At 36.3% G+C, this 24,971-nt stretch overlaps 2 protein-coding genes across 2 annotated transcripts; one reads left to right on the top strand and one right to left on the bottom strand.

The window, feature by feature from the left end:
* Positions 1–1,811: 1,811 nt before the first annotated feature.
* On the bottom strand, positions 1,812–3,050 carry LOC121409667 (beta-2 adrenergic receptor-like). The gene has a single exon (XM_041601576.1). The coding sequence runs from the start codon at positions 3,048–3,050 to the stop codon at positions 1,812–1,814; it is 1,239 nt and encodes a 412-aa protein (XP_041457510.1).
* Positions 3,051–13,139: 10,089 nt separating this feature from the next.
* On the top strand, positions 13,140–19,207 carry LOC121407418 (lengsin-like). Its single transcript, XM_041598484.1, has 2 exons — positions 13,140–13,310; positions 16,605–19,207. The coding sequence occupies exon 2, from the start codon at positions 16,635–16,637 to the stop codon at positions 17,973–17,975; it is 1,341 nt and encodes a 446-aa protein (XP_041454418.1). The 5' UTR covers positions 13,140–13,310; positions 16,605–16,634; the 3' UTR covers positions 17,976–19,207.
* The last annotated feature ends 5,764 nt before the right edge of the window (positions 19,208–24,971 follow it).

Raw genomic sequence — 24,971 nt, 5'->3', positions numbered from 1 at the left:
TTCAGTATTAACTATACTTTTAACTGATGAAGATAATTCCAATCATCTTAAATGAACGTATTTACACTAATTATAGGAAAAATATCGTCATGATTAAGTACAAAATCTTTATAAAGAAATCATTTGTCTTAGGCAGTCAAAACCAATCATCATTCATTTTTTTCTAACAGCATTCTCTTTAGCATTTTGCTTTAAAAATTCCACTGGGACCAACCAATTTGTGAAAATTCACTTACATGAAATGATTATCACTAAACAAAATAATGCAAGGGCAATTAATGCGCGAACTAGAATGTCTCTTTACACCGATCTAAAACCGAAACATTTCAACCACACTTTGCCATCGATAGGGGCGGATCCAGCTTTCGCCAATAGGGGGGGGGGGGGCGAAAAAAAATTTCACCCACATTTTCCCCGATCGGCCGGTCAAAGATTATTTTTAATTATTTCTTTGAAGGGGTGGTCCTAACAGTCACTTTTTAGCTTTATTCTTAAAACAACATAAATATGTGATAATCTGATAAGCCCTATATATTTTGAAAATCTCATGTATTTTGTCCTGAAAATTGAACATTCTGTGCAATGTTTGTTGTCCTAAACAAGATGCATGATAAGGTAATTACCACGAGCGTGAAGCACGAGCAGAACTTTTTGATATACATTCTGGCCTAATAGAAAAGTTGCCTGTTAAGGACTGTTTGCAGATAGGCATAAAGACTATACATATTTCAACAATTAAATAATGCGAGTGCAAAGCGCAAGCTATAAAATTTTGACATTCCTACCTAAAAAATGGACATTCTAAGCACTTTTGTGTGATTTTAAATATAACCAGTAATGTGAGCGCGCAGCGCGAGCGGAAAAACTTGAGATTCAGACCCCCAAACGGCATGTTTCGAAATCATGAAAAGGATAGGTAATTCGTCATCTTCATACATTAATAATCCGAGCGCGAAGCGCGAGCAGAACAAATTGATATTCTCATCTAAACTCTTCTTGGTAAATTTTTGACCTGAAAAAGGTCATAATATGGGGTAATCATCACGGGCGCAATACATGCTGACACTTATTATAATCCTGACTTGAAATGCAAGTTGAAGTGATATATATATGTACATATGTATACATATGTTTCTTTTTGGGGAGAGGGCTAAAAAAGACTTAGTATAAGGCTTTCTCAAATTTTCTTGATAAATATTAGGGGAAGAAGGAAGGATATAGGTTCTAGTCTGCATTTTGCTAATGTTTTTTTCATTATGAGTTTATTTATGGTGGCACGAGGATATTTTCTCATAATAGACTATAGTGGTGTCATATATTTTTATCTTTCCCATAGCTCTCCCCCTCTTTCCCCACTGTGTTTCTTTCCTCTAATTCATTACTGTCGCTCACCCCCTCCCCCCTCCTGTGAAGTCACCCACGTTCATGTGAATATTCCCTTCAGAAATAAAGGTAAAATGTTTCTTTTTACGCATGTGTACCTGAGGTTTAATTTGAACGGATGCGCTCTGTTAGTCGGATACCTTTGACATGTTTGATGCACATGGGAGAGGGCGCTCCAGTGTACGTAACGCCTTTGCCGGCTCAGTCACATTCAAATGATTAGGATAAGCGTACATATCCGAAATGTCGCCTTCTAGTATTATCTTGAAATTTAATATTTTCAGCACTAAACTGTTAAAAAATCAAATGCATGTGGTACTGACTCCACCTAAAATTGCACTGCTTGATTGGTGCATGGACCTACCAGCAGTAGTAGGTCCATGGTTGGTGTATCTCCTTGTGGTATCTGCATCCATGACCGCTCTCTTTCAAATTTCATGCGATTCTCCATTCACTTGACTTTTAGTTGACTGCTCGGACTTTTGACCAAAGAGCGGAGCGTTTTGTGAGGATGAGGTGATACCGCACAGCAGATCCTTGACAGCGTCACGGAAAGGTGGATACCTGATGGTATAGATGATTGGGTTGATACAGGAATTCAGGAACATCAGGTTTATCAAACCAGAACTTAGAGGGCTCCAGACGAAGGAGGTAGGCAGCAAACCCACATTAAGCAAGAGAAACGCTGTCTGGTTTGGAAAGAAACAGATGATGTAGATACTGACAACGACTAACATCAGCTTGATGATTCTGTTGCGGGCGACTACGTGAAAAGATGGTTTGGCATTCTTCTGGATCTGTGCGTTTTTGGTGATCAACCGTTGGGTGTGAAGGGAGTATGCCGTCAGGGTTTGCACGACGACTAGAGAGGAAACAGGAATCAACACTGTCACGGTGTAATTGTATATTCCAACAGACAGAATGAGATTCGGAACTACGTGGTAGAGACATGTGCACTCTGGAGTAAGGACAAATACGAAAGGTATGAAGAGGTTGGACAAAACACCGGCACAAAGCCATACAGAGCAAATGAGTATCTTGGTGTTTCTGGAAGTGAAGATAAGAATATGCTTGAATGGAGATGATATGGCTAGGTATCGTTCAATGCCGATCGCCATCAAGATATATGAAGATGTGGTGAGACCAACAAATAAAAGAAACAGGGAATCGATCAGTTTGCAGTAGAGTACACCAAATATGGTGTTAGGCAGGAACTTACTGGTTGGAATCGGGAAAATAAACACTGAGCTGAAGAGATCAGCAACCGCAAGTGTTGCAACTAGGGTGTCCATCGAACGCAAGGTGTTGCTACGTTTCGCTAGGACTGTAATGACCAAAATATTACCAGTGATGCCAAACACAGATATTACTATCTGGACGCATTCTGCTAACCGCCATCTCATAGGATTCCATACCCATCGATCGCAGGTTTGCTGAACGTGGTCAGGTGCACTTCCGTTGACTCGAGTTTGTCCTTCGGTAGTAGAGCCATCAGGAGTGGAGACATCTTTTCCGCCAAACCTGTCAGCAGTATCCTGTGTCTGTGTGAATGCAGCATCTGTTGGGCCGACTTCATAATCATATGCCGTTGAGTAGGATTCCTCTGCAAGACTCACATTCTTTTTCGTCTCCGCTTGCTTCGTTTTCAATTCGGTGTGGGTTTCCATGGAATGTCCAATCGAAGCATGATGAAAGGTGATCAATATAAAGATATGGTAGCGATTTACGAAATGTATTCCCATGTTTGAAACGATGAACTGGCACTCTGAAATGAATGGTGGAATGTTTATATTTCGTTAGTTAAGTTCGAAACGAAATGCAATATTCTGTAAACTATCTGATGTATAATATTATGTTAAAAAATAAGAATTTTATCTTTCACAATATATTAATACGTTTTAATAACACCGTTCAATTTACCCAAACAGATTGAAGTTTAGGAAGATGTTGCTTCTAACCTCTCCTTTAATGGATGCAAATTTGCTGTGAAGTTTCTATGTGAGATGTTATACAGGTATATATGAGATTCCAGATCTAAATTGGGTTTGGCATTGGACTGCGCATGCTCATAAAATGAGTGGTTATTGAATAAAAATATGCTCTTAAACCTTGACTGGTTACACCCACATTATATTAATAATGAACACCTTAATAAGTCAGAAATACAACCATTCGGATTGTATTTCCCTGGTGCAGGGGAGAATGAATACTTATACCTTGGTCACATTTGCTCTCGGCGGCCGTACGGCGAGTCGAAAACAGCCGTTGTATTAAATTTAATGGAGACCACCTATATGTAGTTGGTACAAAAATGTTAAAACGGCTGTTTTCGACTCGCCGTACGGCCGCCGTAGAGCAAATGTGACCAAGGTATTAGACATATGCTCTAATGATACTGATTAAGAGGAATCGCTCTTTAATAATTAAAAATATTTTAGATGTGATGATAAGCATTGCGACAAACTATATTAAACTAAACTAACTAGACTATCACGGATCTCTCTGGAGAAACAAAAACTTCAACAAAGATGGACGGATATGAAAAGATTATGTTAAAGCAGAAGAGAATTACAAGGGAAATGAAATTTTGTATAACAATAAATATATTCAGCTGTATGGCAAAACATTATTTGATGAAAATTTGTTTTTGAAAAATATATATCGACTTCACCATATTTGTGATGAAAAGGGTTATTGAAAAAGGATGCTTATTTTATTTCAAAGGGTTTAAGTAAAGAAGAAATAACAAAAATTAAAAAAATGTATTCAATAATTCCTCATGAATGGAAAAGAAACGTTCAGCCGGAAAGGAAGTCTTTCCACTGTGGCCTCAGCCTAGAAATAGTATTTACAAAGAAAGCTTATACATTTGAAGAAATAAATGCAAAAATGGTGTAGAAGTCAAATAAGCAAAAATGTAGAAATTAGCTCTGTTTTTTTATAACTAAATGGAAGTTTATAATATTTGAATTGAATTGAATATAACAGTTAAAGGAGTGGAAAAGATTTTGTTCAGCCTAGGTTGTGCACATTAGTTAGCAAATTGAGAGAGTTTCAGTTTAAATTAGTGTATAGAATAGTCTATACGAACCATCATCTACACAGATTCAAACTTCGGATAAATGGGTTGTGTTCATATTGTAATATTTTAGAACAAACATATCAACATGTATTTTTTAGTGTAATATAATTAAAAGACTGTGGGAGAAATGTGCTGATAGATTAAACTTACCGTTTCTTAAGAGAATATCTTTGAAACAAATTCATATTAGAATAAATGGGACTAATGTAAAAACAGGAAATGGAAGTTTGTAATATAACAGTTAAAGGAGTGAAAAAGATTTTGTTCAGCCTAGGTTGTGCACATTAGTTAGCAAATTGAGAGTTTCAGTTTAAATTATTGTATAGAATAGTCTATACGAACCATCATCTACACAGATTCAAACTTCAGATAAATGGGTTGTGTTCATATTGTAATATTTTAGAAGAAACATATCAACATGTATTTTTTTAGTGTAATATAATTAAAAGACCGTGGGAGATATGTGCTAATAGATTAAACTTACCGTTTCTTAAGAGAATATCTTGGAAACAAATTCACATTGGAATAAATGGGACTAATGTAGAAACAGGACAACTATTAAAGTGATTGTTTAACATTGGTTTGACTTTTAAAAAATCTGAGCTAGAAGGTCACACTTGTCACCTGTGTCTGTGATATGTTCCAAAAATGAAGCCCCGAAAAAATTGCGTTCGAAAATGATTATTTAGTGCTTCAAAAATTGAAATATAAAGTGACCGGAAAAAGCATCTTAATTTCATCCCATACACTTATGTGTACTATTTAGGTGTCTATAAGACGCCTATTTACAAAATCGAGGTTTGCCTTGTAGTTTTGGCTTTTCATTCTCAATAATGGTTGTTTTCAGGGTTTATTAGTTCTAATATATGCACTTGTACACATGTTTCATCTTGGTTTGAGAATTTTTTAAATCAGCTGCTCACAAAGTTAAACAATACCTTTAAACCACTTTATAATTTTGAAAAAATTAATGATCTTCCATGGTAGAGAAAAGGGATTACCTCCAAATGTAAAGGAAATTAGAGATAAATTAATTGAAAATAGAAAAGAAGAGAAACGGCTTGCAACGGAAAGGGGAACTCCCGTTTAAGAAAATGGGAGCACTTTGACGAATCAGCCCACAGTCCTCCACCACTAATAAGGTTTTATTTTTTTATTTCTATTACCATTATTATTATTATTATTCTTTATTCGTCGTTTATGGGGGGGGGGGGATTAAGTGTAGCTAAGGGTCTGGTTTTAAGTCGTGTATTTCCGTAATTCAGCTAATAGAATTGTTGTACCCGGATTCTGTTCTGTATTAATCCCTTCGTGATTATAAGTTGTTAAAGAAATGTGACCAGATTGACCAGTTTACATTTGAAATTCATATATATTCCCTTTCTTACCATGTTAAAAGGTTTATGTGTAAACTTGAAACAATTATGTTAATGATGTCATGTTATATTTATTTTTACATGTGATATGAGGAAGAAATAAAATATGATTTAAAACAAAAAAAAGAAGAAGATGATGATGTAGAAGAAGGAGAAGAAGAAGAAGAAGAAGAAAAAGAACAAGAAGAAAAAACAAGAAGAAGGAACAAAAAATAAGCAGAAGATTTTGATAAAGGCCTAAAAGGGCACATTTACTGCTCCAAAGTAACAGGACCTTATTGTCATAAATTCTTTTCCCCCATAGTTTTGTCCTACAGGGCAATTTTATTTACAATAAAAGAAAACTTGCACGTTTACAGAAGAAAAAAATTAGATGTATGTAAATTATACAGGCAAATGCATCAGCATAATTCAGTTCACATTATTATTTTTTCCGTTCCAATACAAACCATAAAGGTAACATTCATCTAAATAATATTTAATGTAATTGTTTAAAATTGATTTTCGAATCTTTTAAATTCAGGTATAGTATTGCTCGCCTCAAAAAGAAAAACTGTTGTTTTACTAAAGTAATTATACAATTCAAAGCATCATTTCGCTTTTCCATTTATCCAAACAATATATTCTGTAGAGCAAAATTAATAGTGAAGATAGGCGATGATATCCACGAGTCTACTTTGCTCCATATATTTCTACTGAAAATACAAAAGTAAAAATAATGTTCCTTTGTTTCCTTTACAGTACAAAATGTACAGCACTCCGTATCTGTAATCGTCACTTTGAATAGAATATCATTTAAAAACACAACTCTATCGAAATTTTTGTATTTGAAATATTCTAGGCTAATGTTGATCATTATGATTCTGAAAATCATCCGATCAAAGAAAAGGGATTATGGTGTGATCCCGGGGTGTGATCTAAAAGATTGGAATTCTTCCCCATTTTGTTGCAACAGTTTTGCCAAAATCTTGATTTCCTATCAGTATAGTCTGTATATTAACCCCTCAAAAAAAGTTTGGAAATCTGAGTTTGGCCATTAATTTCTCCCAACTTCCAATTTTACACAATGCATGATTTACATCATTCAAAAGATCGTTGAATTCTCTTTAAAATGATACCATGCTTGTTATGATCATGCCATCACGAAAAGAGCAGGATTCAAAAGTGATGGATGAGGTCTGAATTGAAAAGCTGTAAAACGAGCAGAAATAGTCATGAAGGGTCAATACAGAACATGAATCTTTTGTCTGTGTCAAAATCCATTAAAATCGAGCCCCTGCTTCTTCATTTGTCGTGGTTTATTAATTAGGCACCTTTCGCAAACCTCTACAACGCGAGATTAGAGTCGGGTAACTCAAAATTTAACGATTAATCATAGACTTGATTTCCTAGATTGATTTTACATTACAGTCAATACAATCAAACGTAGAAAAATGTTCTACAATTATTGCTAAGCTTTGTGTTTCTGGCCCTGTAGATCTTGCTTTTCGTGTGCAAAGTTCTTTCATACGATACCAGCATGCCATGCCATGAGCTTGCGGCGGGACTGTAACTTTATATCATGGCTATGACTCCAGCTGGCTGGAGACATGCAAAATGTAGATTATGACATTGATAAGAAAGTGGTTTTTCAAACAAATCGAGTACATATTGAGTAAGGAAAAACTTACCGAATTAAGGCTTAGATGTAGATAATTACAGTCCATTGAATCGATATTGCATTTAATGTGCATTATTTGTGGATCACAGGCAATTGATTCCATGGGTCTGATCATCTCTCCGGCCGAATCATTTCACATGCGTTGACATGTGCACAGCATGCAATAGGCCATAAACCGTCTGAATAACATCAAAATTTGCGTTTTTTTTCTTTCACCTGCTCCTTCTACACAAACGATATGCCTCTAGCACATAATGTAATGGGCAGTATATTTTACTTTCCGCAGAAATGGTGGATTTCCCGGGGGTACACTTCCATTGATGAGAGGATATCAGGCGCGACCATGGGGTTTCGAAAAGCACCCTAATAAGGGAAGTAAGTCTTTTCCAGATTATGAAAATGCATCTCTTATCAAGTATTTGGGCTGTGACACCCTACAAGTATTTGAAATATATCCCCTTTTTCAGTATTTTGATCATCGTTTTTGACACCCTTATAACTGTACGTAACATACTTACCCACTCTTTCCATTTTTTACGCGTGGTCGCGCCTGGTATTCCCTTTTTCAATGGAAGTGGGCCCCACAGGCGGCCTCTCGAGCTCTGCATGGGAGGAACCTAATGTGGATTTGGAAAGTCGTCTTAAATCGGATATATCGCTGTTACCATAGTAGCAACCAGAATTTTGCACACGAAACGTAAATTGAATGTTTCCGTTCCAGATGCGAAAGGAAAAAAATCTCATATCACACAATTTGCATTGCAGGACAGAGTTTTACGACCATGACGACGGGCCCAAAAGTCTCTTCCAAAATCGACTAGCGTCGTAAATTGGCGTTCGCGTTCTTCCAACGAAAGGTCGGGAATGATGGTTTTGTGACTTAACATGGTTTGAGTCGTGGTTTGAAATACCCATGCATGTTTGCTTGTTTCTTATGTGTTTTCCTGTGCAGAGTTGTGTTTGATTGCATGTTAATGTTGATGTTAAGGTGCATGAAAACAAAAGAAACCGCTGAGAAATCCACTCATCACGACGGGAAAAACAGGAACTTTTGAAATTTGACTTTGCCCCACATTTCAAGGCACTGCACCTCCATGTGAACCATAATCATATCAAGAGGGTATGAATCATCTATTTATTGATATTGTTTACACATTGATATTTACTAAAACCGAGGAGGGGTTATCGATCAAAGTCAAAAGAAACCGCTGAGAATCTCACTCATCACCACGGAAAAAGAACAGTGACTTTCAATATTGTGTCTTTTTGCAACTTTAGAATTTTGACTTTGCCCCACATTTCAAGCCCGGGGGGGCCACTTCCATTCACGAGTGGATACCATGCGCGACCATGGGGTCTCGAAAAGCACCCTAAACACGTAATTTCCATATTATGAAAATGCACCCCTTAACAAGTATTGGCGTGTGAAAACCTATACCCTTATTAAGTATTGGAAACAAAACGATACTTTGGCAAATATTCCCTGAAATGAACCCCTAAACAAGTACAGGAATGTTTTATTGTTACGGGTCCTTTGGTCGTCGGCTTTGCCTTATTTGGTTTAGTACGACCCAACCGTCTACCCCTCGCGCAAATAGGACTCTAAACACGTAGTGTTGGGGCAAAAAGGACATCCTTTATAAAACATTTTAATTTTGTTTTATCATCCCCGCAAATTCGACCCTAAACACGTAATTTTCCTAGCGAAATAGATACCCTTTTTTCATTATTTTGGTGTTTTTGACACCCTTATCACGTTACGTACGTAACGTGCCCTATCGTGAAAAGGACATCCTTTTTACGTGTTTTTTTGGTCGCGCATGGTATCCACTCGTCAATGTAACTGGCCCCCCGGGATTTCAAGGCACTGCACCTACATGTGAACCATAATCATATCATGTTGGGTATCATTTTAAAGAAAATTAAATGGTCTATTCATTAATATTAATTACACATTGATATTTAATAAAACCGAGGAGGGATTATTGATCAAATTCAGGTTTCCAAACTTTTTTTGAGGAGTTTATTTCTATACATCCCTTTTTATCATGCATTATACGAGAAATAAGTGGAATAACAATTGGCTCACATATTCTATGACTTCTATGGTTTTTTAAGTTCCAATTAATTAAACGTATATCACAGTGCCTGACATATTGGGTTAAATGTATAATTATATTTCCTTCTTAATCATCATAATAAATCTCGTCCCCTTATCATGCCACTGTTTGAAATAAACAAAAGCAGACTTCCATTTTACGGTTTTTCCATAAAGGTTGCCCTAACCAATTCCCATTTTTACATTTCGTAAATACTGAAACAGCATAGAAAAAATATTTTCCAAAATGGATTATTATTTTTTCCTGATATGTTATGAAAATATTTGTCTCCGTAATATAGGTAGAAAGGCTGTCCTAAATATTAAAAAATGTTTACTTACGGGGGAGAGGACTTGAGGATCGAGGAGGGGAGGGGGGTCAACTAAAATGGAATCAGAATCATGTCAATGGCATTTTCTCGTAAGTTCTTTATATCTTCATATGACTTCGGATATTTTCCTCGCATTCTATTATTCCTTTCATCATAACAAGGATTTTGAAATTTTCTATTCACATGAAATATTGTAATGTAATATACCATCTGCAGTACCAAACAAAACAATCGGGATGTGTTTTATTAAACTTGAACGATTGAGACTCAGAAAGAACGAGGGAAGTGCGATGAATGCGAAAAACGCGATGTCCAGGTTAAAATTAACGATGATATTTTAGAATAATGAAGTGCTGATATTTTGCTTAACCTTAGTATTCCGTGATCGAAAATACAGTTTGAGGTGAATTGATTGAGAGACTTTATAGTCTCGGGGTTTTCTTTTAATACTGTTCCGCTGAGCCCCAGTATCTCCAGGTATCTCCGGAAGCTTGTGAACTATATCAAAGAAGATCTTGGATTTTATAATCATTGTCGCTCTTCGAGAAAGGAACTCAGCCGAGTGTAAATCATTTCTATGGTCTGTTTTATTCCTTGAAACTTCTTTTGTACATTTCACTGGTATGATCATTCAATTTTCATTTTTGCAACAAGTTCACGTTTCTCTAGATTTTCATTAAAGAAATCAGTTTCTTTCAGCGTCAGATCTCGAAGGGACATTTAACCAATGAAGTTACAGTGCGTGCCAGAAAAAAAAACGAAATCGTAATTCAGTGTATTTTTTGCTCTCATGATCATAAAACTTCTTCACGAAATATACACGAATGGAAAGATATGCTTCTCTTATTTCATTTGACGGCCATCTCAACGTTCATAATGCACGCTTGACTGAGTTAGAACAATGGAAACTGGCGCTACCAAATTTTTATTTGCATGAGCAAATTACAATTTTGAGTGAGTTTTCTTACTTTACTGCTCTCTATTCGGAAAAAAGTTCATAACTTAAATATCAATCTTTTCTCTTTCGTATGAGCCCTTATGCATTACGCATAGTCTAGAAAAGGGTAAATCAAAACTTGCTTAATTTCTACTTATTCGACGGATCGTTGAAAAAATAATAATTTCGCTTCAAAGCAGCAGACAATGGGCTATAACGGTGAATGCTGTTCGGGCCGGGAAAGAAAAGTCGTTTAGTGTTGGTATTAAATTTGAATAAAATTACGAAACTTGACTAACTGAATCAAGACTATAGTATCGCGAGTTTACTCGGTCTGGGCTGTATGGCTATGGGAATTCAATGTTGCGATGGTAATTTTCATTATTTGTATCTCACCCCCCCCCCCTCTCTCCTTCATCCAACGTTGCAAGATCGTACCCACCGTGCATTCGCCGTAACTCAGAACATTGTCTGCTATAGCTGCTTTGTTGAGAAAACGCAATGCTTTTTTCAACGATCCGTAGAATAAGTAGAAATTACACAAGTTTTCATGCAACCTCTTCTCGATCGTGCATAATTCACATTTTGCGCGTAACATACAGAAAAGTTGGATGTTATAGTTATGAGCTTTGTTTTCCGAATAGATAGCAGTACAAAGACAGAAAACTTACTCTCTAAATCGCAACTGGCTCGTGCAAATGAAAATTTGGTAGCACCACTTTCCATCGTTCCGACTCAGTCATGCGTGCATTATGAACGTTGGGATGGGCGTTAAATGCAAGGAGAGAAGCAAATCTTATGTACATCCCATGAAGCAGAGTTATGGTCATGATAGCAAGAAATTACACTCAATTACGGTTTCGTTTTTTTATGGGACGCACTGTACAGCTAACGTTAAGAGATTTCTGAAGATATTTACAACTACCAACAACAGCTACGAGTTTTGTTTTTATTTATTGCGTTTCACTGCGTAAAGAGTACTGAGAAAAAATATTGAAGGGCATCTCATGGCGCTGGGGCAAAATTTCACAAAAGATCAGAAGGAGCGAAGCCAGAGAGCAAACATTTTGACCTTTTCAATTTTGTGATTGATTTTGACTTGATATTCAGAAAATAACATCATATCTTGCTCCTTTCATTTTCTCTTTTTTATATTCTTGGTCGTGGAACGTTGACTTGAGTACGGGATAATCTAAGTCCCGTGTTTTATCTCCCTCAACAGGCAATAATGCAAGCGCGAAACGCAAACTACAGTTATTTCTATATATTGACCAAAAAGTTTTCTCCTTTTTTCCAATTACATGCACCCGTCCCTTCATTTCAAACAATTTTTTCCTCCTCTTATCTTTCTTTCCAATCTCCTTATTTTTTTGCGCCGCCGATAGGGGGCGGCTGCTTCGCCCACTTCACTGTATCCACGTATGGCTCCATGCTTAATATTGGTACAAAAAGTGCTTAGACTGTCCAGTTTTCAGGTCAGAAGTATCAAAAAGATTTCACTTCTTGTTTCGCCCTCACATTATTTGGGTGGCCAAATAAATGTATATAGGCCAGTCTTTATGAGTCACCGTACTGCAAACAGTCTTTAGTGTTTAGTTCAGCAGGCCCCATATATTTCAAATTTTGCTGTGCACGTTCATTTTCTTGTCTGAATACATGAAATAACCAATAATTTGAGCTTACGCTCGCATTATTTATTTTAGCGGCCGATCGGGGAAATTGTGGATGAAAATATCTTTCGGGGCCCCTACATTGGCGAAAGTTTGATTGGCCATGGGGAGTTCCGGAAGTGATCATACTAGAGAGGTTCCGAACCTCCATCTGGTTCACGCTCGGAACCCCTGATATAAACTCTTTCCTGCTATAGTTAAGCTCATTGTCTTCAAAGAAAAAACAACAACATGGCAGGGGCCGCGGAACGGTTTTCAAAGTGGGGGGGGGGGGGGCTGACCATGCAAAATATCACAATCATATATGGTCATTTCTTACGTTTTTGTACACGGTTTTCTTAACCCACCCCCCCCCCCCCCCCTTCCGCGGCCCCTACATGGGATTATAATGTTACACTACATACTACATACTCTCACTCTCTCAGTAATAATCTTCCCTATTTGTTCCTTTATTTTCTTCATTCCTTTTCAATTTTTGACCCTGACAAAATGCGAGGTAGAGTAAATGTGATATATCACGATCAACAGAATCTTATTTGTTCTTCTGTTGGCTGTACATACATGCAATTTTCAGCCGTAAACATCCATGTGCCCTCCAGTCCGAAGGTTAAGTTCATTATCAGGTCACGTTGAGTGAGATTTCAATCGCCCTCCTCTTGGACCTTTAATATGCGAGTGTAGAGCTGTACAGTACGTCGAAATAGCTTTGTTAGCGATCAAACCTCTTTCCAGTTGATTTTAACCTGATTAGAATCAGAGAAAGTGTTCTTTGGTAAGTTGAATCAATCCGAAAATTATATATCTTTATAGTTATTTTCCAGAGCTGATGTGTGCAAACATTGAATATATAGGTAACGTATGCATGGCATATGGTAGGTAATAAGAAGTATGTCTTCCTCTTGTCAGTGACAGGTTGCCATTACTATGCAGAATTGAAACGCCTGCATTGTTGCGCCGGAAATACGCGGCTCTATCGTAGTCACGCAGAGAGTAGTTATGTGAGTTTCATCCACTATTGACGAGACTCTTGAAAATCGCACAAAATAATGATCTAGTCTGCTGGGCAAACCCTTCACTCGAGTTAAGGGTCTGAATGTGCAGCATACTCATGCCTTGTGTACTGAAGGCTATTTCGCCCAGGTTGGAACAGCAAGTTTTGTACGTGCTAGTCTTTGCGTGGAGGCACACTTGTTGATCAAAGTTTCAATCAGGGTCTGTGCCTGCAGACTACAAATGATCAGTGATCATCAGTGCCATTTTCAGGAGGGGGGGGGGGGGCATTGACTGGCTGAGAGGTACTGGCCTCAGTACTATAGTATATAAAGTATTTTTTCAGTACTGACAGCATGGACCCTACGAAGAAGGGTAGTAGGGTCCATGAAATGTTCCCCAGTTTTGATGATGAAAGTCAAAGGCACTGGCCTACCTAAGAGGGGGGGGGGGGCAGAGTGCCCCCCCGACGAGTCACAACTTATGCAAGGGACGTACCCCTGTCCCCCCTGACGAGTCAAAACTGATCCCTGACTAGCCACAACCGACCCCCTCTTTTGAACTTGAAGACCTTTTTTTTTGCTAGTCAATTTTTTTTCTGGTACGAAACCCTCTATTTGCGGTTGAAGACGTTTTTTTTTGCTTGTCAAATTTTTGGCGGAAGAATTTGCCCCCCCCCCCCATGGATAAACCTGGGTACGCCACTGGTCAAAGGTCATATTTGAGATCAACAAAAAATTAGTACTTCCTTAGGAAATGAAATGAAGGGAGTATATTGTGTGAAAAATTATTCATCTCAATTGTTTTCAGAGTCAGCACTGCTGCTATTTTAAATGTTGTAATGCAGGCGCTACTGCCAAAGGTTTTTTGTGGGGGAGGGGAGGTCAAGTTGGGGATGCATGAGAAGGAGTGTGTTCCTCAAAATTTTGCATAATGGATATATTTATGTAGCTTTGACCTACTCAGCCCCAAGTAATCATGGGGCCCGGCCGTTGCCGATATAGAGTTGCAATCAAACGTAACTCTAAAAATAAAATTCAACTTGAATTTCAACCGATCAATAACGCGCTGTCGGGAATTGCACTGACTCGCATATCCCCATCTGGCATATTCAGAATATTTTACTCTGTAGTGCTGCGAAGTATGGCGAATATTACCTCGAACTTGATCCCGGAGGGGGCCACTTCCATTGACGAGTGGATACCATGCGCGACCATGGGGTCTCGAAAGGCACCCGAAGCAAGTATTTTCCATATTCTGAAAATGCACCCCTTAACAAGTATTGGCGTGTGAAACCCTACCCTTAACATGTATTGGAAACAAAACGATACTATATTGGCAAGTATTCCCTGAATTGGACCCCTAAACAAGTACAGCGATATTTTAAATGTTATGTCACGGTCGTCGGTTTTACCTTTACCTACATCATTGGGTTAAATACAGCCCCACCTCCCACACCTCGCGCAAATCGTACTCTTAACACGTAGTGTTGACTCTTGGGGCAAAAAACATGTCCTTTATAAAACAAAATAGTCTTAATTTTTTATACCCTTTAAAATTCATGAAATTTGACCCTAAACAAGTAGCCTTCCTAGCAAAAAGAGATACCTTTTTCATTATTTAAGTGTTTTGACACCTTTATTACGTTACGTACGTAACGTGCCCTATCTTGAAAAAGACATCCTTTTTACGTGTTTTTTTTTGGTCGCACATGGTATCCACTCGTCAATGTATGCCCCCTCCCCCCGGAGTTTGGTTAAATGGGATAGTGGTTACACTCTAAAAATATTGGGTAAGAATGCTCCATGAGGGTAATTGGGCATTTCTTTTTGGAATTTTTCATTTACCAGGTGTGATGAAAATTTTTGCCCATGCATTCTAAAGTAATTGCTGCTTATTCTTTAACCTTACTGGACAATATGCTTCCCGCAATGGGTATAATACTGCCTCAGAATTGTTGGACACATAATTACCCTCGTGCAGGTTAAAATTTTAGCCCATATTTTTCTTTGCGTATACATTACAAGCCTTTGACAATTTTTCGGTTATTAAAGGCACATTTGTTGTATATCACACCTCTTTAATATACCTTTCTTTACAACTATGCAAAATCTGGTGATAATGACATGGGTTTTGTATAACGTGCAGCATTTACTGTACTTCTTAAATTTGTTATATAAATTTCAAATTTTTTAGATTTGTTTTTGTTATCTTTTACACCATATTTTCAAAATTTAAGGTGCTGCTTATCTTTAATATGCAAACGAATAGCAATATGAATGGATTCATTATCTTAAGTATACAATTCTAAACTATCACGTAAAATTTGGTAAAATATAGATTGATTTTGACTGAGTAATAGAGGTTTACACCCCACGTTGTGATTTCATGGGGTCTAAAAATGCCAAATCATTTTCATTGTGTATTTCTCGAGACCTTTCAAATTGGTTAACTTCAAAGGTCGATATAAAAAAATCAGGCACGTGAACCCATGATAATATTTAGGTGCTAAAGTAACTCGGTGCAAGCTTTTGTGGAAAATGACATGGATTTAATTTGAGCTGTGGAACGTCCCTGAATACACCTCTTTCCGCCACGGACCCCAGGGAATGTTCAATTCAAATTAATTCAATTCGATTCATTTCAGTTGTCTTTATTTTCCACTTTTAATTTTTGATATTTACAGTTATTATACAGTTGACATAGTAACATACAATCACATGTAAGTATATGTGAAGATGAACATATACTTACAATGTACAATTATCAAAAGAAAATATAAATTAAATCACTCCCAATCATTGAAAAGAAAAGTGAAAGTCATTATAGGTTTTCAATTTGTATAAAAGCGGTATATACATAGTTGGCATCTACTACTGTACAAATACGTCATTGTCAGCCGGTAGTAATTGCTACACAAAGCTTGAAGAAACCAAACCATTTTTAAGTTATGTTTCCAAAATAAAAGTGTTTGAATATATCGCATAACTGGTTCTACTTTGCTTTAATATTTCATGTGTATGTTATATTATAATTATAGGTCGTCAATTTTGTTTGTATTTTTGTTTTTCCCCAGATCGACACAGCAACTTCATACGCATCAGTAATGGAGAGAGTTCTAAAAATACTGAGAGAAAATAACATCAAGACTGTTCGATTTGAACAATCGCACATGTACGGTATGCCACATGGTCGGTCGATCCCTGCAAAACATTTTGGTGAAAATGCCACGAATGGTGTGAATATGTCGATGTGTTTTTTGGCATTCGGCGCGGAAGGTGTACCGTGTAAGAACACAGGCTATGGCGAAGAGATCCACAATGCCGACTGCAAGGCATTTCCTGACCTGGACACATTTCAGATTCTACCGTGGTGTACAAACACGGCTAGGGTCTTGATCGAAGGAGAGTACAACGGCGAGAAGGTGCCCGCTTACCCTCGGGTTGTTGCCAAACGACAGCTTGAGCGTTTGAAAGAGTTCAATCTGTGTCTCTGGTCGGCCCATGAACATGAATTCTTCATAGTCGATAGAGAAACAATGAAACCAGTAGAGGATAAAGGAAAATGCATGGGTTTCCTCGGCTTATCGTTCTATGATTCCTTTCTTCAACAAGTGATAGCTGACCTTCCAAAAGCTGGTGTTGATATAGAGAACTACCAGCTTGAAGCCGGTGTCGGCCAGATGGAGATCACCTACCGTCCAGAATTTGGCATCAAGGCTGCCGACACAGCTACTACTTTCAAGATGGGCATCAAGGAGATCGCACTTCGGCACGGATATATCGCTTCGTTCATGACTAAACCTTGGCCAGATGAATTGGGTTCGTCTGCACACTACTGCCACTCGCTCTGGGATGCGGAGGGTAAGATCCCAAAGCTCTATGACTCGTCAAGTCCTACTGGTTTGTCAGAGATCGGACAGCATTGGGTGGCTGGGCTTCTCGCCCATGCCCGAGCTATCACAATCTTTATGGCACCTACCACAAACTGCCTCAAGAGATTCAAACGTGATTCCTGGGCTCCCTGGAGCGCTACCTGGGGTCCTGATAACCGTTCCTGCTCCATTAGAGTTAAGCTTGATGGAGCCAAAGGCACCTACATAGAAAATCGGATCGGTGCAAGTGCGTGCAATCCCTACATCAGCATGGCTGCGACGATTGCTGCAGGGTTAGATGGTATAATCAAGAAGCTTCCTCTCCCAGAAGGCATCGATGGTGCGAGAGACGGGTACTCCAATCTCCCAGAGGGAATAGAGATATTACCGAACAACATGGAAGAAGCCGTGGGGTCTTTACTGGAAGATGATGTCATCACTGACGCCCTCGGTCCCGAGTTTATTAAATGCTTCGTTGCCGTAAAGAGACACGAAATGCAGTTGGAAAAGGAAGCAATGTCAAAAGGGAATCTTGCTGAGTGGGAGAGAGACTACCTCTTTTTCTCTATGTAAGACATTGTCATACTTTCCATAACACTATTGAAATAATATTACTGTATTCATTGGGGAACAATAAATATATAAATTTTGTTTTGCACTGTTAAAATCCCTAGACAGGTACAAAGTCTGAATTGCTTTGCGACCGTTCCATGATTAAATACAAACTCATTCTAAGTGCATGCGTCACATCTGAATTTTGTTATATCATGTAACATGTAAAAGCAAATTTATACACAAAAACATTAATTGAGTACAATATATTATGCAAGCTTTTAAATCATCTGCTTCATCACATGCCATTCCTTTATATACATGTATATATTTTTTTATATCAATGTAATTTCTTCATAACTTGCATTTTGTAGAATCAATAATGATAATGACTAAGATATAATGAAATACACAATAAGATGCGTCCATTCCTGCATTTATTTCGTTAGACAATCTCTGCAAATACACACACACACTCACACTCTTTGTCACACAACGCACACGCGGCACACCGACAGTTCGTTCCAAGCACACGCCTTCATGAACCCACCCCGAGATATGTTTAAGTGTCAGTGTATGAAATATATGGCGAATTATGTATAAAAATTTTGAAAAAAAATCAATCATATCGCTTCATGTTACGCCCCTCAGATATTCAGCAATGAGCAGAATTATCACTCAGAATCAAGTAAAGTAACAACAATAGACTGTTCTTCCACTATACCGTGCAGATAAAAGCATACAATTCAAAATAACATTTTGTCCAACATAATGGCAAATAATGCATACAATCTAAAGTACAAACGAAAATACCAGCTGAATATAATATAGGTTATAAAAGTAGGAAGTAAATGAAATATGAACGGATTACTTAAGAGGTATAACAGGCTGAAATGACTTCCATATTTGTAATTTACACACTTTATGTCTGGTTCTCTTGTAGTTTATTCACACGCATTTGACTTGAGAAAACATGTTCTATATCAACAAAGTTATGTACTGTTCGCCATCATTATTCTGTTTGAATTTGTACACTTGTAGTCGTTTTTACTGCTTATTTTATTGACAATAAAATGATATTTTACCTCACCTCATAATATTAGTATCACGGGTTATTCACACTTCTCATTGTAAGCTGAAAATGCTCATGATAATTATGATTTAAATAAAGAGAGGAAACTTATATAAGCATCATTGAAATTTTTTATAGATGTCGGATGAAACAGTTTTTCGAATTTAAAGAAGTTTTACATTTAGAATTTAAACCACAGCTACTTTTTTTTCTACATTCTTGGAAATAAAAAAAAAACAACGTCTGATTGGTTGATGGTTACATTTCCTGCAATCTATACCACATGGGATCTACTAAATAGACATCATTGTAATAGCTCCATGGTTTGATAAATTCGATTTATTTTCTACTGTTTATTCACGAATTTATTATATCACAAGACATTAATCATGTTAATTGAGAAAGAATTAACAAAAAGTTAACAAAATACTTGCATTACAGAATACTTTCTCTGTGCACGAGTAGAAACAGTAATGTGATCTACATTTTCAAGTATTCTTTGTTAGCCTTAACAGAAAAAAATATTATACACAGCAAAAACTGTGGTGTTAACCGGTGTACATAGAGGACCACACCAGTTATTTTACACCGGTGTTAAAATGGTGATGTTAGTTGTACACCTATAGGTGTTATTACAACACCTATGGTTGGTACATTTACACTTTTTGGTGTTATGTTCAATCTCTAGGGTGTTATTTTAACACCTCAGGGTGTGGTCCTCTATTAACACCAATTGGTATCAGTTTTAACACCACAGTTTTTACAGTGTACATGTACATTTTTGTTTGTGCTTACCTTCCTATCAGTAAAGTTGGAAAGACAAGATACAGGAAAATAAACCATACAAATACTGGTAAAAGGACAAAGCTGACTGAATACTCCAGTATTTCCCGGTGTAGTATTTTAGACTTTATTCATAATATTTATACAGTTTCAATAGATGATCTTGCCCCCTTTTTCCAGCATCTCTACCTCCAGGCGAAGAGTATGAATAAATGTAAAAGTATCGAAAACAAATTTTTCGATTATTACAGTCTGTGCAGACATCAGAATCTACAAAAAGCACTTGTAAGGAAATTAATATTGATCAATGATTAATGATGGATATATCGAGAGCAATTCCTAATGATGATTTGTATAATAATCAGTTAATAGTTATGATAAAATTAAAATAATGTGATACATTATTTTCCCTTTTGTCAGTTTGTTTTCTTTCCCCTATCTTTGAGAAAAAATGTTTAGATCAAAATAAAATGCCATACTTATTCAACAGAAAGTCTGTGGTTAAATTCAGAGATACACGTACATGTAGGGGTACGTTGTGACACTTTTTGCATTTTGCATGTTATAATTGATATGACTAATAATATTGTAGAAATAAGTACCTTGCTTTTGAATTTGATTCTTGGGAAATATTTTTCTCCCATATATAACTTTCTACCCCCACACTGAAATTCATTGTGACCTTTGAAAAAACAGATGTCAAATGGCTCAACTTGCCCCATGTGTGGGGCAAGTTGTGCCACCTTGTGGGGTAAGTTGACCCACAAAACTGTATACGAAATGTCAATTTTCTATTTCAAGTCTTTTCACTTGCTAATTCTCAATAAATTTTAACATCCTCTAAAAGTAAAAGAACTGTCATGTGAATTTGCACCTTTCTGCCTGCATATCAATGGCTTTTTAAGGTTTGTTTATTTTTTTTAATCATAAATTACCATAAGAATTACCATAGCTCAACTTGCCCCATGTTGGCTGGCTCAAAGTACCCCAGTCCGAACTTAATGCGATATTTTCACATCCACTTATCTCTTATGCATCCATCATGTAAAAGACTATGACAAGAATGAAGATCCATATATTGTTTTTATTTCTTTATTCTATTTAAAGACGTGTGTGGGTAAAAGGCACTGATCTTTTTTACACCCTTTTTAAAAAACTTTTTTGGCGTAAATTTGTATTTTTCCCTCTAAAAAAGTACTTTTTGTTTCAAAGTCGAAAACAATGTGGCGGGATAAAGGGTAATGTAATGGGTCAACACCACCACAATGTCTGACTGATTCATTATTGGCTTGGGGATGGTGGCTCAATTTGCCCCTATGCTCAACTTACTCCGCCTTCGCCTATATGTTGGTACTGCGAAGCGGGGCGACGGTTCGATTTTAAATATACAAAAGACGAGGTAAATAAGCCAACCATTATTATGATAGTTAGTTTGGTATATATGGCTCCTGTTTTATTTCGTCCTTTGTACGCAACTATAATAAATGCATATTCATGACAATTTTAAATGCATACATGAAATGTATCAGATAAATACTAGAAGAAAAAACATAAAAGCATGAATTATGTTTGAATTAATAAATAAATAAATCATTTAGCATAACCGAAGCTCGATCCAGTAATCTAGGCTACGAGGATAAAGATGAAATGCAAAAATACCGGGGGATCTTTCCTTTAAAGGACAAGTCCACCCCAACAAAAACTTGATTTGAATAAAAAGAGAAAAATTCAACAAGCCTAACACCGAAAATTTCATCAAAATCGGATGTAAAATAAGAAAGTTATGGCATTTTAAAGTTTCGCTTATTTTCAACAAAATAGTTATATGAACGAGCCAGTTACATCCAAATGAGAGAGTTGATGACATCACTCACTCACTATTTCTTTTTATTTTATTATATGAAATATGAAATATTTTGATTTTCTCGTCATTGTCATGTAAAATGAAGTTTCATTCCTCCCTGAACACGTGGAATTCTATTATTTTAACATTTTGTGCTTCAGGCAAGGAGGTCCTAAACGTCAAATTTGTAAAAATTGAAATATTGTATAATTCAAACAATAAAAAACAAAAGAAATAGTGAGTGAGTGACATCATCGACTCTCTCATTTGGATGTAACTGGCTCGTTCATATAACTATTTTGTTGAAAATAAGCGAAAGTTTGAAATGTCATAACTTTCTTATTTTACATCCGATTTTGATGAAATTTTCAGCATTGTGCTTGTCTAATTTTTCTCTATTGATTCAAATCAACATTTTTCTGAGGTGGACTTGACCTTTAAAGGACAAGTCCACCCAAACAAAAAGTGGACTTGAATAAAAAGAGAAAAATCCAACAAGCATAACACTGAAAATATCATCAAAATCAGATGTAAAATACGAAAGTTATGACATTTTAAAGTTTCGCTTACTTGGGGTAATTTTGCAAAACAGTTTATGCACATCCTGGTCGGTATGCAAATAAGGAAACTATAATGACGTAATCCACTCACTATTTCTTTTGTATTTTATTTTATGAAATATTCTCATTTTCTCTTCATTGTCAAGTGAAAAAACGATTAATAGTTAAGTCAAGTTGGTCTTTATTGTCAAATCTTCAAAAAATGAAATATTGTATGATTCAAACAATAAAAAACAAAAGAAATTGTGAGTGAGGGACATCATCGACCGTCTCATTTGCATGTACTGAGTTGTGCATATTACTGTTCTGTGAAAAATAAGCGAAGCTTTAAAATGTCATAACTTTCTTATTTTACATCCGATTTTAAATGAAATTTTATGCGTTATGCTAGTTTGATTTTTTTCTCGATTTATTCAAATGAACATTTTTCTGGGGTGGACTTGACCTTTGATTAAAAGGGCTTTCCATGTGAGTTATGTACCATCTTGTAGCTGTGATTTTATTTTATTTTTTTCATTCTTATTTTCTTTATGGAAGACCATACTCAGAAATTCTAAAGCCTTTTCATTTTCCATCCGAGTTTAAAACCTCACCTAATATGGTCTTTTGTATACAACACAGAAGAAATTTTATGAATAAAATTATTTGAGAAAAAGTGATCTGATATTACTCAAGGTATCCTCGACCTTTTGCTTATCATTTTTTTAACTTCAAAGATACTTATTGTTTTTTAAAGCTAGGAATAGCTGTATGGAGCCAATTGTATTTTCGAGTATACATTATAGTATTAGAAATATAAGTGCACGGGAGGGTTCAATCAATATTCATTCAACTGAACTGAAAGAGGTGAATATGACTGAAGAAATATGAAACGCAATAAAAATTGCAACAAAAAGAAGATGCAACTATTGATAGGCATAGAGCAGACACTAACCAGCGGTAAAGAATAGGTTTAATGAGATGTAAAGCAAAATAGGCTGCAAATTATGAAGGAAATGAATATGAAACCATCGATAGCATAATCATGATAATTGGACGTGTTGGACCAACTGGTATAAAATAGGTTTAGTGAGATGGAATAAAAGAGGGAGAGAGCAACGATGTTGATGAATTTCTAGATTTCAGAGAGAACGAAACAAAATAACCCGCAACTTCTCAATAAAAAAAATAAAGATGATAAATCTATTGATAGATGTACGTTTAACAGCATCACTGAGTCAGTGGTATAGAAATAGGTTTGATTATAGATGTCAAGGTAAAAATGGTGCCTATATATTTAGACTTCAGAAAGAGTGGAACAATATAGGCTGCAACTTCTCAATGAAAGAAGATAAAACTATTGATAGGTTTATAAAATCCTTGAACCAACGGAATAAAAAGTGTTTGTTGGGGGAAAAGAAGATGGGGAAACAATTTTATGCCTATCTTGATTCTAGACAGAGTGAAACCAAATAGGATGCACCTTTTTTTAAGAACTTGTTTTGAGACGTGTAAGAAGTATATATCCTGAAGACAACGGGGAAAGATTTCTTTTTTTCCCAGTAAACTGCGCACTGCCATATAATATCATTGCTAAAAAATGAATATCTTATAACGATGGACTGAACTAACCTATTATTTTGCATATCAAGATATGACAATGCATACTCTCTACTGACACTTAATAAAATATTGTTATATAATCACTATTTTTTCTTGCTTTTTTGTATACGATAATAGCTCGATTGATTTTTTAATTGTATTTTTTTAAATTATCCTTTCATTTTGCCTTTGAAGCAGATAAAAATCAACTTATACCTACATGTATATACTTGTCATAATATTTTGTCGGCCAGATACATCTGGGTTCCGTAACACAAATATTAACAATCAATCGCTAAGAGAACTGGCCAATCAATAACAATGTTACACATGCATTAGGTTTAAAATACTGACCAGGGACCAATCAGTGCGGTTCTTACATATTTGCAATTCACCGCAAACCATTGCGTTACGGAGCCAGCAGGGCCCCGTAACACAAAGGTTAACGATTAATCGTACACTTGATTTCTACGACTGATTGTACATTGTAGTCAATGCAATCAATCGTAGAAAAAATGTTCAACGATCATTGCTAAGCTTTGTTTTACGGGCCCCAGGTCAAGTAACGGATCCCCGGATCTAAGCCAAATCTTGCTGTTTGCTACAAAAATCTTGCTATGGTTCATTTTCATAAAAAATATCATTATTATTATAACTTTGTGTTATATAATCTAAATTCCTTTCTTGCACTTAATGAATTTATATGAACACTTCACGCATGGGCGAGTATAATGCAAGCCAAAAGGTACTAAAGAAGAAGAAAAAAAAACATTTTCTTCCTTCACACCAAAAATAATAAGCAAGGCATGTGAATATAAATTGGTGTATGCATATTTTCCTTCTCTGTCATGTCTGTATACGTCAAATCTGTCAAACCACTGGCGACTTAGGGGCGAGATGAAAGCCAACAAGGAGAAATAGAAATGAACTTAGTAATAGTAATGCTTATAATGATGATGATAATAATAATAACAACAATGATAATAGTAAAAAAAAAAATGGTAATAATAATAATGATAAAGATAATAATAATGAATTCAAGCGGCATTTACATAACGCTTCATAATGTTTCAAAGCACTGCATTTTATTCCCTCGGGCTTAGCACGGCTACTCTGATCGGTAAATTGCCTATTCGTCCACTGCCAACTCATCCACTCACCACATGGTCTACTTTTAT

Source organism: Lytechinus variegatus, chromosome 2, assembly GCF_018143015.1.
Source record: "Lytechinus variegatus isolate NC3 chromosome 2, Lvar_3.0, whole genome shotgun sequence".
Lineage (NCBI taxonomy): Eukaryota > Metazoa > Echinodermata > Echinoidea > Temnopleuroida > Toxopneustidae > Lytechinus > Lytechinus variegatus.
This window is presented reverse-complemented; position numbering and strand designations above follow the sequence as displayed.

What these genes read in the sequence shown, in the direction of transcription:
- LOC121409667 (XM_041601576.1), bottom strand. Translation starts at nt 3,050, where the DNA reads ATGGAAACCCACACCGAATTGAAAACGAAGCAAGCGGAGACGAAAAAG.
- LOC121407418 (XM_041598484.1), top strand. Translation starts at nt 16,635, where the DNA reads ATGGAGAGAGTTCTAAAAATACTGAGAGAAAATAACATCAAGACTGTT.